We start from the raw sequence: 14,567 nt of genomic DNA, 5'->3' as shown, positions 1-14,567 counted from the left end.
GGGCGAGACCGAGTCAAGACCATGACCAAGGCATGGCGAGACCGAGTCAAGACCAAGAACAGACCAGTGCCAGACTGCCAAAGCTTCTCCTGTCTCTCACATTCACTTTGTTGGAAGTGTATGATAAGGGAGGGGCGGGGAGAGGGGGTTAACAGTAACACATTTTCAAATTAGAAATGAGTCAAGTTATCGGTTGCATTTGAAGCAGGAAGTTTTACATCCAATCACAGTAATGACGTTAACAAAGACCATTATGGCGCTTTTCCATTACGTGGTACCTGCTCGACTCGCCTTTTTTGGTTTTCCATTACGAAAAAAAAAAAGTCCCTGGTACCTGCTAACAGGTACTTTTTTTAGTACCACCTCTGTGGAGGTTCCGAGCGAGCTGAGCCGATACCAAAAGGTGACGTGAAAGCGACAGAGGGGGGTGTCCTGAACAAACCCGCCATTTTTAAATAGTTTAGCCAGCTGTGTTTTTGCTGCACAGTGCGTCGAGGCGAGTAGAGTGGAGGCGAGTCGAGCAGGTACCATGCAATGGAAAAAACGCCATTGATCACACCGTGATATCCCTGCAGTTGTGGTCTTGACCGGTCTAGAAATACATTCACTTTTTCCGAGTCAGAGACGAGACCGAGTAAATATGAGATTGATTCCGAGACGAGACAGAGACCTTCAAAAAGTGGTCTTGAGACCGGTCTTAAGACCAAGACCGATCTTGAGTACTACAACACTGGAATTCAGTGATCGAAACTGGTGGGAAGACTGAAGCCACATGATAACAGCCATTATTATCCATCTTAAAACTAATATGCTTTTTAAGGACTGAAGGGAAACTTTGGCTGTAGGGATCCATTTAAGACAAACAAGAGAGACAGTAACAGTCACTTCCCAATGGACATGAGACTGATTACATACAGTAGGAAGGACCAAATCCATCACGGAGAAGTGCCAGTGCTATTACAATATTCTGCTGTAGATTACTATTTAAGCAACATGATGTACCTGATGCCCATTGCAACTCACGCAGCCCAAGTCTTAGAGTTAATGATCAGAGCTCAAACTGAACAGTGGCATTAGTGGGGCTTTCTTTTGCTCATTACAAACTGCTGTTTTTGAGAAAATCCTGGTTGAATTGCTGACTTGTTAACAGAACCGGTGAACACATGGTAATGATACGATCACAGTCCACCCCTTCACTCCTCGCAGCAAAAAGAATACAGCAACATTAATAAGCAAACAAATAAACATAAAAGGCTACGTGGCATCCACTACAATATAGTGCAGTGCTTTTTGTCCTTGAAGGGATTTTCTGAGGCAGGGATGCCCATAAGGAGAGGGTCGTTTCTGGCGTGTTCACTGCAGTAGTTCATAAGGTCTGCAGAGGCCTTGGATACCTGCAGAAACAATGGAAGACAGAGACACAACTTTAGTTATAAAGAAGTAAGACGTGGCTTTTGAAGGGTAGCGCTCACGTGATCACATGATTAGTCACATGCATGCTCAGAGCATGCATGTGACTAACCTAGCTCCGGGGAGATTCTTCCCCGGAGCCCTTGGGCTTTCTCGCCTCGCAGATTTCCTTCCATTGTCTTGCTAGCTGCCCTGCACTGCTACTAATAGGCGCCGATACGTGGGTGCTCGAGCCCCGGAGCACCCAAGGAAAAAATACTGAGCACCCACGTGTGCCACACTGTCAGTAGGCATTTCAAATTAAACACTGCAGTTGGTGCTAAGTGGAGCGTCTGTCATAGTGTGACTGGTTATGTCGCTGTCAGTCCACGAAGCTGATCGCGGTTACGTGTCAGTTAAACGTTTCATCTCCAGTCCGATCTGTATTTGTGATTAGTGGCGCTGTTGAACGATGGCCTACTTTACGGCTTTATTATCAAGTTAATAGGCGTGTGTGTTTGTGTCGGCCGCTGTCCATTTCCTAAGGTTCTGAAATTGCAAACATTTTTTGACTACTTTTTAAAGGGCGTGCGCCCGTGAGCACCCACGGAGGAAAACATAAATCGGCGCCTATGCTGCTACTACTATTATTACTAGTCATAGATCTATTATCTTTATTGGTACTGTAATTGCCACTGTTCATCATGCCAACTGCTATAAGTATTATGAATCATATTTCTGTACATCTGTATCAGTGTGTCTGTGTCCGGCAGCGTCAGATGGCCGCCCACCAAGAGTCCGGTTCTGCCTGTTTAAAGGAAGTTTTTCCTCGTTGCTGTTGCACCAAATGCTTGCTCTTTTGGGGAATTGTTGGGTCTCTGTAAATCATAGAGTGTGGTCGCGACCTACTGGGTTTACTATCTGTAAAGCGTACTGAGATAACTCCTGTCATGATTTGACACTATAAATAAAATTGAAATCCAACCAGCCAATCAGACGCAAAGATTTTCCCTCCAGCGCATCTGCCACATTGTCCATTCTTATAAATTCCTTATATTTTTTTAAAAGTATACATGATTTTTTTTTCTCTAGATAAAAATGATATTTGTTTGACCTCTTTGATATCCCCAGTAGCATTTAACATGTGACATTTACAAAAATGTGATATATTTATAATACATAAGTAGGGATGGAATCATATAGAAAACAGTGTCTATTTGCACCCCCGGTACGAACAGCCTAGGCCACACAGCTGAGCTATTCACACCCTGTGACGTAACAACAAAAACACGTTGGTCGCGGGCACCGCAATCATGGCCGACATTCATCTTCCTCGACAGCAGAAACTGGCATATTAAGAAAGTTTAGAACAATTGAATTTCTAGCGGAAAATGGATACTACAGTTGTGCTTTCTGTCGTCTGTGAAAGCATACAACCGTTAGTACCGATTTGTTTGTATACAGTATGGATAGATGAGTGGTTAGAACAGTGAGCTGTGGCCCAGGAGTCTGGGGTTCGATTCCCCAATGAAGAGGTCTTGTTTCTTTCATTTTGGATGGGATAATTTGCATGCCATTGCACAAGTCAAATCTGTTTAAAACTGCCTATTCCACTTGATGTCAACTGCTCTGCCTCTTTCTGTTGTTTCTATTTTATTTTTTATTTTTATTTCTATTTTTTTGCTGCTTTTAAATGTCTTATGTATCCCTGTACGGTGTCCTTGAGTGCCGAGAAAGGCGCCTTTAAATAAAATGTATTATTATTATTATTAAGTCAGGGCCCGCCCCCCAGGTCGAGAACCACACTAGTGTATGTATCAACGTCTCTTTGAAGTGTGCGAAATATTGGACACTGCAACAATTTTATTTAGGCCACAGAGCAATATTCCAAAAACCATAAACCCATGCACTGATAAGCATCAGAACAGGACAAGTGTGAGATTTTAAATCTGTGCTTTTTACAATGCTTTTTAAACCTGTTGAGGAGTACGGTCACGAATATGTGATTAGAACATTAGTGCAGTATTATGATGTCATAAGGAAAAATGTTGAGAGATTTCCACATTTTCCCAGTAGTTTTTATTACATTGTGTGATCAATATGCCAGGGTAAATGCACAGGGGTGCAAATAGCATACAGGTGCTGGTTATATAATTAGAATATCATGAAAAAGTTGATTTATGTCAGTAATTCCATTCAAAAAGTGAAACTTGTATAATGTATACATTCATTCCACACAGACTGATATATTTCAAGTGTTTATTTCTTTTAATTGTAATGATTATAACCGACAACTAATGAAAACCCCAAATTCAGTATCTCAGAAAATTAGAATATTGTGACAAGGTTCAATATTGAAGACACCTGGTGCCACACTCTAATCAGCTGATTAACTCAAAACACCTGCAAAGGCCTTTAAATGGTCCCTCAGTCTAGTTCTGTAGGCTACACAATCATGGGGAAGACTGCTGACTGGACAGCTGTCCAAAAGACGACCATTGACACCTTGCACAAGGAGGGCAAGACACAAAAGGTCATTGCTAAAGAGGCTGGCTGTTCACAGAGCTCTGTGTCCAAGCACATTAATAGAGAGGCGAAGGGAAGGAAAAGATAACCGCACCCTGGAGAGGATTGTGAAACAAAACCCATTCAAAAATGTGGGGGAGATTCACAAAGAGTGGACTGAAGCTGGAGTCAGTGCTTCAAGAACCACCACGCACAGACGTATGCAAGACATGGGTTTCAGCTGTCGCATTCCTTGTGTCAAGCCACTCCTGAACAAGACACAGCGTCAGAAGCGTCTCGCCTGGGCTAAAGACAAAAAGGACTGGACTGCTGCTGAGTGGTCCAAAGTTATGTTCTCTGATGAAAGTACATTTTGCATTTCCTTTGGAAATCAAGGTCCCAGAGTCTGGAGGAAGAGAGGAGAGGCCCAGAAGCCACATTGCTTGAAGTCCAGTGTAACGTTTCCACAGTCAGTGATGGTTTGGGGTGCCATGTCATCTGCTGGTGTTGGTCCACTGTGTTTTCTGAGGTCCAGGGTCAACGCAGCCGTCTACCAGGACGTTTTAGAGCACTTCATGCTTCCTGCTGCTGACCAACTTTATGGAGATGCAGATTTCATTTTCCAACAGGACTTGGCACCTGCACACAGTGCCAAAGCTACCAGTACCTGGTTTAAGGACCATGGTATCCCTGTTCTTAATTGGCCAGCAAACTCGCCTGACCTTAACCCCATAGAAAATCTATGGGGTATTGTGAAGAGGATGATGCAGACCCAACAATGCAGAAGAGCTGAAGGCCACTATCAGAGCAACCTGGGCTCTCCTAACACCTGAGCAGGGCCACAGACTGATCGACTCCATGCCACGCCGCATTGCTGCAGTAATTCAGGCAAAAGGAGCCCCAACTAAGTACTGAGTGCTGTACATGCTCATACTTTTCATGGTCATACTTTTCAGTTGGCCAACATTTCTAAAAATCCTTTTTTGTATTGGTCTTAAGTAACAATCTAATTTTCGGAGATACTGAATTTGGAGTTTTCATTAGTTGTCAGTTCTAATCATCACAATTAAAAGAAATAAACACTTGAAATATATCCGTCTGTGTGGAATGAATGTATACATTATACAAGTTTCACTTTTTGAATGGAATTACTGAAATAAATCAACTTTTTCATGATATTCTAATTATATGACCAGCAACTGTATATTGATATTTGTACCAGACGGGGTATTAATAGAACACATTGCTGTGTGCACCGGGGTACCAATAGCATTCACTTCTAATTGTACCAGGGATGCAAACAGCCTCACCCTATAGAAAATTGGCTAAATGGAAACAAAAAAAAACCCAGAACAGGAATAAAAGTCTAGGAAAAAATAAGACGCATTGAAAGTGGTTTATTGTTGCACTGTACCTTTATCCTCTCAATGCTGGCCTCTATTCTCAGCTGCTGCACTGTCCGCCGAGCATGGGCGATGTTATTGGAACTGTGAGCCTTGGAAGACATCCTGGGCAATACAGCACTGTAATGAAGGACAACAAAGACAAGCTTGAATAACACTGAAGAGAATGAGACGCTGGTGTACGATACATTGTGCTTGTTGTGTCTAAGCAACGTATTTCTGGTCAAGTCGGAGGCAGAAAATGAAAACAGTTGTAAACTTGTCAAATTGGGAATGCAACTCCAGCACTGTCTCGACAGCAGGGAAGGTCCACACTTGTTTCAGTAATAACGTGGTTGCGGTGATGACAGTTGCTACGTGCAAAAACCATCTTGTGCATCAGATAAAATCAACAGGACGATAAGCAGAGAATAAAGAAGCATTAAGCCAGTAACGCGATGCTGGGTAGAGTGTTACATTAATATTTAGTGAGTACATTATTTGACGGTATGTACTGCAGGTGTGTACATACAGATGCTGGTTTAATAAGTGTTCTGCTCTTCCTCTTCTCCTTTAGGGTTGTTCCCAAAAGTGACATCACCAACAAGGTTTGTTTTATTTTTTTTTTATTATCAAAAAGTACACACAAAGCTGAGGCACACCCCATGCACCCATTGCCATACTGTATGCATGCATGCTCTTTGTTTTAGGTTTCTATGCAATTCTGCTGAAAACGCCAGTGGATTTATTTTTCTTGCCTTTTTTTTCTTTTTTTCCCCTTTTTGCAAGCAGCGCAGTCCCCCTGCAGGATATCTAGATTTAAACAAAATGTTGCAGCAATGTAAAGATTTGTGTCAAAGACTGAGATGCTGATCTGTCTGTGGGAGTGGAGCGCAGTGGGTCTTCCTGCTAATCATTTACAGACTGGATGAGAACAGGCCCGGTCACATCCTGTAGTCCATGTGGGAGCCCTGGCTCCCGTGTCTCTCCACTGCACTTTTATTGCCATTTGTTTGTGTTTCTCATAGAAACCTACACACACACACACACGCACGCGTGCATGCACGCACGCACGCACGCACGCACGCACGCACATTTCCTTTAGCATTTTTGCAACACTCACATTCTTGTGACACTCATGCTTTCACCGAAACGGGGGTGGGAGTACAGTTTCTCAGAAGTTTATTGTGACATTTACAAGAAAAACTTCTGCAGGCTCACTTTTTTTTTTAAATAAAATGAAAATAAAGTTGTAAGTTAACATGCCATAGCAATTAAATAAGCATTTTGTTCCATCTGCATATTGTCATAATGTTTTTTTTTTTTATTTCATTTACTTCATTCAGGTTATACGTGTACAGTGTTGTGTAATCAGGCCTCGGTCACAGTAACTGTAAATAAAAGGGTAACACAGGGGCAGTGAATGCAACAGTTGAGCATGAAGTCCCTTTTTATAGCAAACCATAACATTTGCCTCTATTTTGGTTTTGTCCAGCCTGTCTGCATCCCGTTTTCCCTGCAGGATGTAGTCCTTCCACACAGCCTCTGATGCTTTAGCTCTTCCTTGTTTCAGGAACAAAGAGGGAGGGAGGAATAAAGACACGCGCAAAAATGGAAAAAGGGAAGGGAAGGAAAATCGTCTGACTCCTGCAAGGGCTGATTAGAGAGTTTTATTTCTATCTAAAGACAAGCAATCACTGCAAAGGAAACGCAGCCAGAGACGACTCAGAGAGCTGAAATGTTATTGATAACATGAAAGTGAGACATGAAAGGCTCATGCTGTACAATGCAGAGTGAACAATCCTCCACAGGAAATATTCTCAGCTTAGTCATAAAGGCGTGGCACCACAGGTGAAGATGGGGGAAGAAAATATCCTTTTATCCATACGTGATGAGTGAGGGCGTTTATTTCTATAGTCTGGGGGAGTCTTTAGATGGATCTGAGCCCCACATGTTTGCTTCTCTGACAAACATCGGTTAGGTTTGAGATGACATGGTGCAGCCAATGACTTTTATGCCTGACTGGAAATCCTTTCAACTGGAGAACAGGTTAGTCACCAACTTCTTAGTACTCCTCTTCAAACACCTTTATGAGCACATCATTAACTGTTGCCAGGCAAGAACTTGGATTTCCTGGTGCTACCGAGCAAACCAGTTTGCATAGTTGCATAAATTGTGCAATATACAAACACACATAACATAACATGAGAAATGTAAACAGCCTTCACACGGCAGGGCTGCAGGAAATGCATTTGGAGAACTGCTTCCTGTTTGGAGAACCATCCCAGCAGAAGTTGTTATATGCGTGAACAGAATTATTGGTCTACTCTCTCTCTAGTCTGGCATTGCCAGACCTTCCTCCACAGCGCTGCGGAGGAGGGTCTGGCTAGTCCACACAGCATTCTGGGATGGGAGTAATAAAATGCTCTGGTTTATTGGCATTTCTTTAAACCAATCACAATCCGTCTTGGGCAGGCGCTAAGCGTCGGACGGAGCAACGGTGCCGCTGCCAAATAGCCTCGGGAAGGAACCTGTTTTGGTGGAACGTGTGTACGTTCAAAAGTTGTTTTAGTCGTGCAACAGAAAACTCTGATTGGACAGATAGTCTAGCTAGCTGTCTGGATTCACCCTGCAGAGATCTGAGGAGCCATGGGCCATAGGAACCATAGTCTCTTTACGGCCGTAAAGAGTGACATCCGGCGGAATTTCCGGTGACACCGGAGCAATCCCGGAAGTGGAACACCAAGGATATAGACTACTCTCTCTGTAATGCAAAAATATCAGTTCGACCAGCATGTGGAGTAGAAGGAAGAGGCAATTAAATCATGAAGAGGTGGGAAGAGAAACCTCAATCCCGCCGGCACTTAGAAGTGATTCTTGCAGGCAAACCATGCCTACTGAGTCACCTCAGTCAAACTGTGTGTGATGTGATGCCAGCTACTACCAGCAGCACCGGTCTGACTCTGAAACTCTATGGGAGGGCACTATGGGGGTGTGTGTGTGTGGCATTAAGCACCACCATGTACATATAGGAGCCTTGCAAAAACGTTACCGCCAAGGATCAGAAAAGACCACCCCCCTTCACAGCCCACCCTATCACAATATACACACACACACACACACACACACACACACACACACACACACAGCCAGGACCACCTACTGCACAGATAAGAACAGCCCCTCCTGCTCTGCTCTACCTTACACACACAAATCCACCCGCACACATGCGATTCATTAGCACAGTGTACAAAGTGCCAAGAACAGGGAGCCATTATGAATCAGTGTGCATTAATACCAACACTCAGAAATGAAAAAGGGTGTGTGTGTGTGTGTGTGTTACACTGCTACTACACTGCTGCAGCTCAGACCCAAAGAAAACTCTTAAATGTGCTGCTGACGAACACAAACGAAAGCCATTAAAGGCTAAAAGAAGAGTCAGTCCTGTTAAGTGTACAGTATGTGTGGTCCCTTCACAGAGTATCAGCTTTTCACACTGGAGGAGCTTTTGTAATAAAGTAACACCACTGGAAATAAACTGCTTTAGGGCTTAAGTATTGCCGGCTGCACTTTACGCTTGACATGTATGAGGTGATGAGAGGTAGGCAAAGATCACATCCAAAGCCTTCCAGTGAGTTCACCCTGAAATAACAAGCAGGTCATTTTCTACCCTCTGTTGTGGCTTGTAAGACTTTGAAAACACAGTACGTTCGCAAACATAGTTCAGTTTTTAAAAGAAAAATGATAATAGACACTGTCGAGTGTATTTCTGTCAGCTTCATTAACTTCAATAACTTGAAGTGGTCTTGGGTAGAACTTATGTAGACCGAGACTGGAATTATGCTTCTGTGAAGAGAAGGGCTGGGTAATATATCGACATTATATCGATATCATGATATTAGACTATATCGTCTTAGATTTTAGGGGTTTAAAGGCTGCATTACAGTAAAATGTCATTTTCTGAACATACCAGACTGTTATAGCTGTTCTATTATTTGCCTTTACCCACTTAGTCATATCTACATTACTAATGATTATCACAAATCTCATTGTGTAAATATTTTGTGATAGCTCCAATATTCAACCCTGCAATATCGTCATTGCAGTATTTGGTCAATAATATCATGAGATTTGATATTCTGTATATGGCCCAGCCCTATAGGAGACACTTGAACGTCTCTGCGGAGTGCGGACCTACACAGAGAAGGGCGTTATAGCTAACAGCAGGTCGCCTCCCAAATCTCAAAAACGGGTCCTAGGAACCAGCAAGCAGAACAAGCTGCAAACACGCTAAACTAAAACAGCGAACATGGTCAACATTATATTTGCCTCTCAGCATGTTAGCATTGGCATTGTGAGCACGTAAGCCCAAAACCCCACTGCTGTCTCACAGAGCTGCTAGCATGGCTGTACACAGGCTGGTCTTCCTGCACATACTGCAGGTAGAATTGATTGTGCACAAGAACTTTACTTTCTTATCTGCTCAAATCCAAAATCAAAGCCGACATATAATTGGCAGTAACACTTGTGGCGACCATGCTTAAAAACTCCCTGATCTACTGCCTGGGGTCTGTCTGGCTTTATATATCAGCGGAGAGGTGAAGAACAGTGGATTGTGGAAAGACGATATTTGGAGTCTAGACAGATGTCTGCTGCTGCTTTGAACAAAAGAGAGTTCAAAGACTTGGGCCCACGCCACAAGCCAGTATATTGGTTGTTCTCCCTTGTGTGCACACACATGCACGCACACAAGCGCATTTGCGTATATACACACACACACACACACACAAACAAACTATCATTGCCAGGGGTGGAGTGGGGGGTGGCTTCTGGGGCTCCAGCCCCAAATCCTTTAGGCAACTTGACTGTCTTTCAGAGGCTGTAGCAGGCTCCGTTTTAAAGCTAGAGTGAAGCTAGATATTGGTATCATATGAAACTAAATAACACTCCAAAGTTTAGCTAAATTTTGGCGAGGGAAAAAAGGGTCCCATGCAGTTTTTCCTTGGCTAACTATCACATACGGTTTACAGATTCATACAGATATATATATATACAGATATCAAATTGCTTGAAAAAAAAATAATAGTGGATATAGCTTGCTGTAAATGGGGAAAAGAAATCTCCCCCCTAGGTTTGGGCTGAGCCCCGAATGTTTAGAATCCAGTGTCCGAAATTAACTTTTTGACTCATCAGCCAAGTTGGCAGGTATATAAAAAAAATCCACCAGACAAGCATCTTTTTTTTTTTTTAACTGGGCAAAATATTAATTGTGGGTTTGTAACATAACAAAACATTCTGGTTGGGGTTGCAAGTCCTGCTGGTTTATCCTATCTTTTCATCGCGCTCTCTTTTGGAAGGCTGTCTGACTCCTTACCCAGTGTTTCCTCTGTATTGAAATTATATACTATTATATATTATTAAAATGTCTGCCGCCACGGTATCAGAAATAGGGCAGACGCACAACAGGGTTTCCCCTACGTACACCGCGCACCGCCGCTCCTTCGGCCGTTTATGAAAAGTCCTAAAGTCGTAATTACACGACTCTGCAGAGCCGTCTGCTCTACTGATGACCTGTTTTCCAGGTTAGTGGGGGTGCACACCGCTCAAAAACCAACATGAAAAACGTAGCTAGTAATGTTCACCCAGCGTTTTGTTATGCTGTTAAACTGTGTGTAAAAGGAGTGGTGATGTTAAATCACCCTACGGTACCGTCTATTTGCTGGATGGTTTCAAGGTAACGGTCGGCAGCTAACATTAGCAGATAAGCTCGCCGCTGCTGAAAAAAATTCAAGAGGAAACACTGCCTTACCAAAATCGCCACATACTGGCTAATTAATTAGGCTGAGGTAAACGCTTGCGATCAGTAAGCAGAAGTGAGGTGGTGGCTGGTGTTCCAAAACTGAATGAAAACTGAATAAAAACTGACTAACAACGGACTGAAAACTGATGATTCAGCTTCACCAAAATGAAGACTGATGAACTCAGTTCTTACTATTTTGGTACAAACATTTACCCACCATGTGGCAGATAGCCCTCTTAGAATTACTCGATAAATGGAAAATGTACCCGCATTTGGCACTTGGTGAGTGTTCATTTTGGACTTGTTTACAACATCTGGCTCCTCCCCCCTGCACCCTCTCCCTCTGCAAGCAGGAGTTTTCCAGTCTGCAAGCTTAAAGTAGCCTTCTCATACTATGTGCTGCCAGTCAGCACTTTTCCAGCTGAATGAAAAAACGTATCTCGCTACACCTAAAACATGACCCCCCGCACTGGAGTTTGCTGCCGAGCAGATCAGATCAGTGCTACCTTGTGCACTCCCCTCCTGCTTTACTATAAACACTGGCCTGTTCTCACTTGGTTAGCGTGCTTATCAAACAAAATAACACTCAAGTCATCAGTCCTGTTGCTGAGTAAAGTGGGATTGTGTTTATGGGCCAGAGGGAGAGACTGGGGCTGCTGAGTGCGTGGGTCTGTGAGAGAGAAAGGGTGAGGCAGGGAGGAGATGGTGTGGGCACTTGTTCATACTGTGAGAACCACCGGAGTGACATCACTACTTTCCCACCAGAAATAAAGGCAGGCGTTAAAAGGACAGTGGCTGTCCTTGTAACGCAGTTGACGTTGACAACATCACAATGATTGCTGTTGTTGTTTTTTAAAGATTACTTTTTGGGGCATTTTAGGCCTTTATTTTACAGGACAGCTGAAGACATGAAGGGGGAGAGAGAATGACGAAGTCGAACCCGCTGCCGCTGCGTCGAGGATTAAACCTCTGTATATGGGCGCACGCTCTACCAGGTGAGCTACCCAGGCGCACGCAATAATTGTTGATGTGGCTGTTTACCAGGATAAATACAAACCATAGAGACAGGAGGACCCTGAAGATAGGGCATCGCAAGTCATGTACAGTTTTAAGTGGCGCTTAAGCAACTAATCGGTTAATCAATTAGTCAACAGAAAATTAACGGAAACTATTTTGATCATTTGATTGATCATTTCAGCCATTCAATCAAGCAAAAAATACCAAATACTTGCTGGCTGCAGTTTCTCCAATGTGAGGATTTGCTGCTTTTCTCCATTTGATTTCATTGTAAACTGAATATCTTTGGGTTTTGGACTGTTGGTTGGACAAAACGAGACATTTAAAAAAAAAAAAAAGTCCCCTCGGACTCTCAAACCTCATGATGAGCATTCCCCACTATTTACTCAGGCTAATCAATTCATCAGAAACAATCCACACATTAAACAATAATGAAAAAGAATGTTATTTGCGGCCCTAACCTCTCTTACAGTAAGAGTAGTAAAAGCAATGCAAGTACAGCCCACAGTGAAGAAGATACAGCTGAGAGGACACGGAGTTGCAGCACCACCCCAGAGCGGCAGGTATGGCCGCTGAGATAAGTGAAGCTGACGGGACCCCACCCAGGCCACTGGCTGCACAGTCAGTACAAAGGGAATACTGGGCAATTCAGTGTCCTCTACGCCAGTCTGCAAGACTGCATGACTATGATTTCCTGGTTTCCAGGAAAAGCTGCAGGCTTTTGCCACGGTTAATGGAAAGTTGTGTAGATTGAAAATGTGGTGCTACAAATGACACAACTGTGTGTGTGTGTGGTTTTTTTTTCTGTATCACTATGAAAACGTTTCAGTTCAACTTAAAGCCACATACAGTCGGTTCTTGGAATCTGGCAAACTGCACAATCCTGTAAGTACTGTGGCTCGACAGGATAAAAAAAACAAAAACAATCCAGCATACTGTCAAACAGTCACACAGTGTCTAGACAGAAGACTAGACTGGACTCATTTCTGCAGGGTTTCTAAATCCTAAATTCATGCGCAATTACTTGAGGCTCATTCCTGTCCAAATAAACTATGAATGATTCCTTGTTTCAAGCACAGACTAGATGGCTGACAAGTTGCAGGAATGACAAAGCAACCCAGTTTATTATGAACTCAATTCGAAAGCACTTAGCTATTAAAAAGCTGCACGTCAGGTTAGATAAGGTAAGAACATCCATGAGATAGCAAGCCAAGAAAGTTAATCAGTGTTCTTAAACATGATGATACAGCACAGGATAGTGTGAACACAGCGGCCTGCACATACGCTGGCTGTTACTGAAGAGGAGCAGGGACTCCGACTGCCTGACATAATGACAGATAACGGTGATAACAGAGGGGGCAAGTAACACTCTGCTATGTAAGGATTAAGCAGAAAACATAAAACAATCCCTAGCCGGGCCACCTGTAATTAGCCTCCACTCCACACAGAGCACAGTTCGCACACTCATCCACTTGACTAAATGCTGCCTAATTTAGACTTGCAGAGTAATGGTGCAGCAGAGATTCATTGCACATATAAAAAAAAAAAAAAAAAAAAAAAACAACTTGAAGGCTGTCCTTTTATCCTTTTCCCCAAGTTAATAATTAGTTTAATTTATGGATGAATACACATGGAAGGTCACACGCTTTTGGCAGAGGAGTTATGGGCGTTATTTCACATCCTGAAAACAACGGCCAAAACTCTGTCCTTGACTTTTTTGGCCTCTCTCTGCACACCAGTTGAGTTGGGCGGTGAAATATGGCTCCTGGGCTGCTGAGTAGGACATTTTAAGCTAGCACTGTCAGCCATCCTGTTAGCCTATTGTTGAGATGGCTAATTATCAGCTGTGTGATCCGAAATGTGGGTGCAGTGCGATTTTAATGTTATGGGGAATGTAGTGTAAGTGTAGTGTATAACCAAGTGAAGGTCATAATGTATACCTGCAGCAGGTGTAGAGGGGGGAGGAGGGGGGTCGGCCGGCCTGGGAGCACCAGAATATGACACTGAACACCTTGAGCTTTATTTTGAAAAATATATGCAAGGTGCCCATTTAATATTAAAGGCACATTTACCCACCTCCCTTTCTTCTAAAGCCATCGCTAGACCGTTAGTGTAGAGATTCATGCAGACCCCTTGGTGGTCTTTGGGTTTAAGGCGCTGACAACAACCGCAATGTCTACCGTTCGATTCCAGCAAGTGACCTTGTGCACAAAAAATTATAAATATGTCAATAAAGTGTTTTTGTAAAAATCCCCCCCCCCCCAATAAGGCACACAACATGCAATAATAACAAGTAACAACAGAGTAAGGCTGGGCAATATATCAATACTATATCGATATTATGATACAAGATTAGATATCTTCTTAGATTTTGGATCTTGTAACATGACATAAGTGTTGTCTTTTCCTGGTTTTACAGGCTGTATTACAGTAAAGTGATGTCATTTTCTAAACGTGCCTTACTTCTAGCTGTT

At 43.0% G+C, this 14,567-nt stretch overlaps 1 protein-coding gene across 1 annotated transcript in view; it reads right to left on the bottom strand.

The window, feature by feature from the left end:
* Positions 1–473: 473 nt before the first annotated feature.
* The window catches only part of gng12a (guanine nucleotide binding protein (G protein), gamma 12a), a 37,996-nt gene continuing 23,902 nt past the window's right edge, over positions 474–14,567 (bottom strand). The window contains exons 2-3 of the mRNA XM_078263457.1: positions 5,309–5,417; positions 474–1,394 (exon numbers count right to left, since the gene is read on the bottom strand). Of these exons, the coding sequence (XP_078119583.1) occupies positions 1,269–1,394; positions 5,309–5,401 (219 nt within the window). The 5' untranslated portion in view covers positions 5,402–5,417 and the 3' untranslated portion in view covers positions 474–1,268. The remainder of the gene's footprint in view (positions 1,395–5,308; positions 5,418–14,567) is intronic.

The sequence above is a fragment of the Sander vitreus genome, chromosome 12 (assembly GCF_031162955.1).
Source record: "Sander vitreus isolate 19-12246 chromosome 12, sanVit1, whole genome shotgun sequence".
In the NCBI taxonomy this organism is placed as follows: Eukaryota; Metazoa; Chordata; class Actinopteri; order Perciformes; family Percidae; genus Sander; species Sander vitreus.
This window is presented reverse-complemented; position numbering and strand designations above follow the sequence as displayed.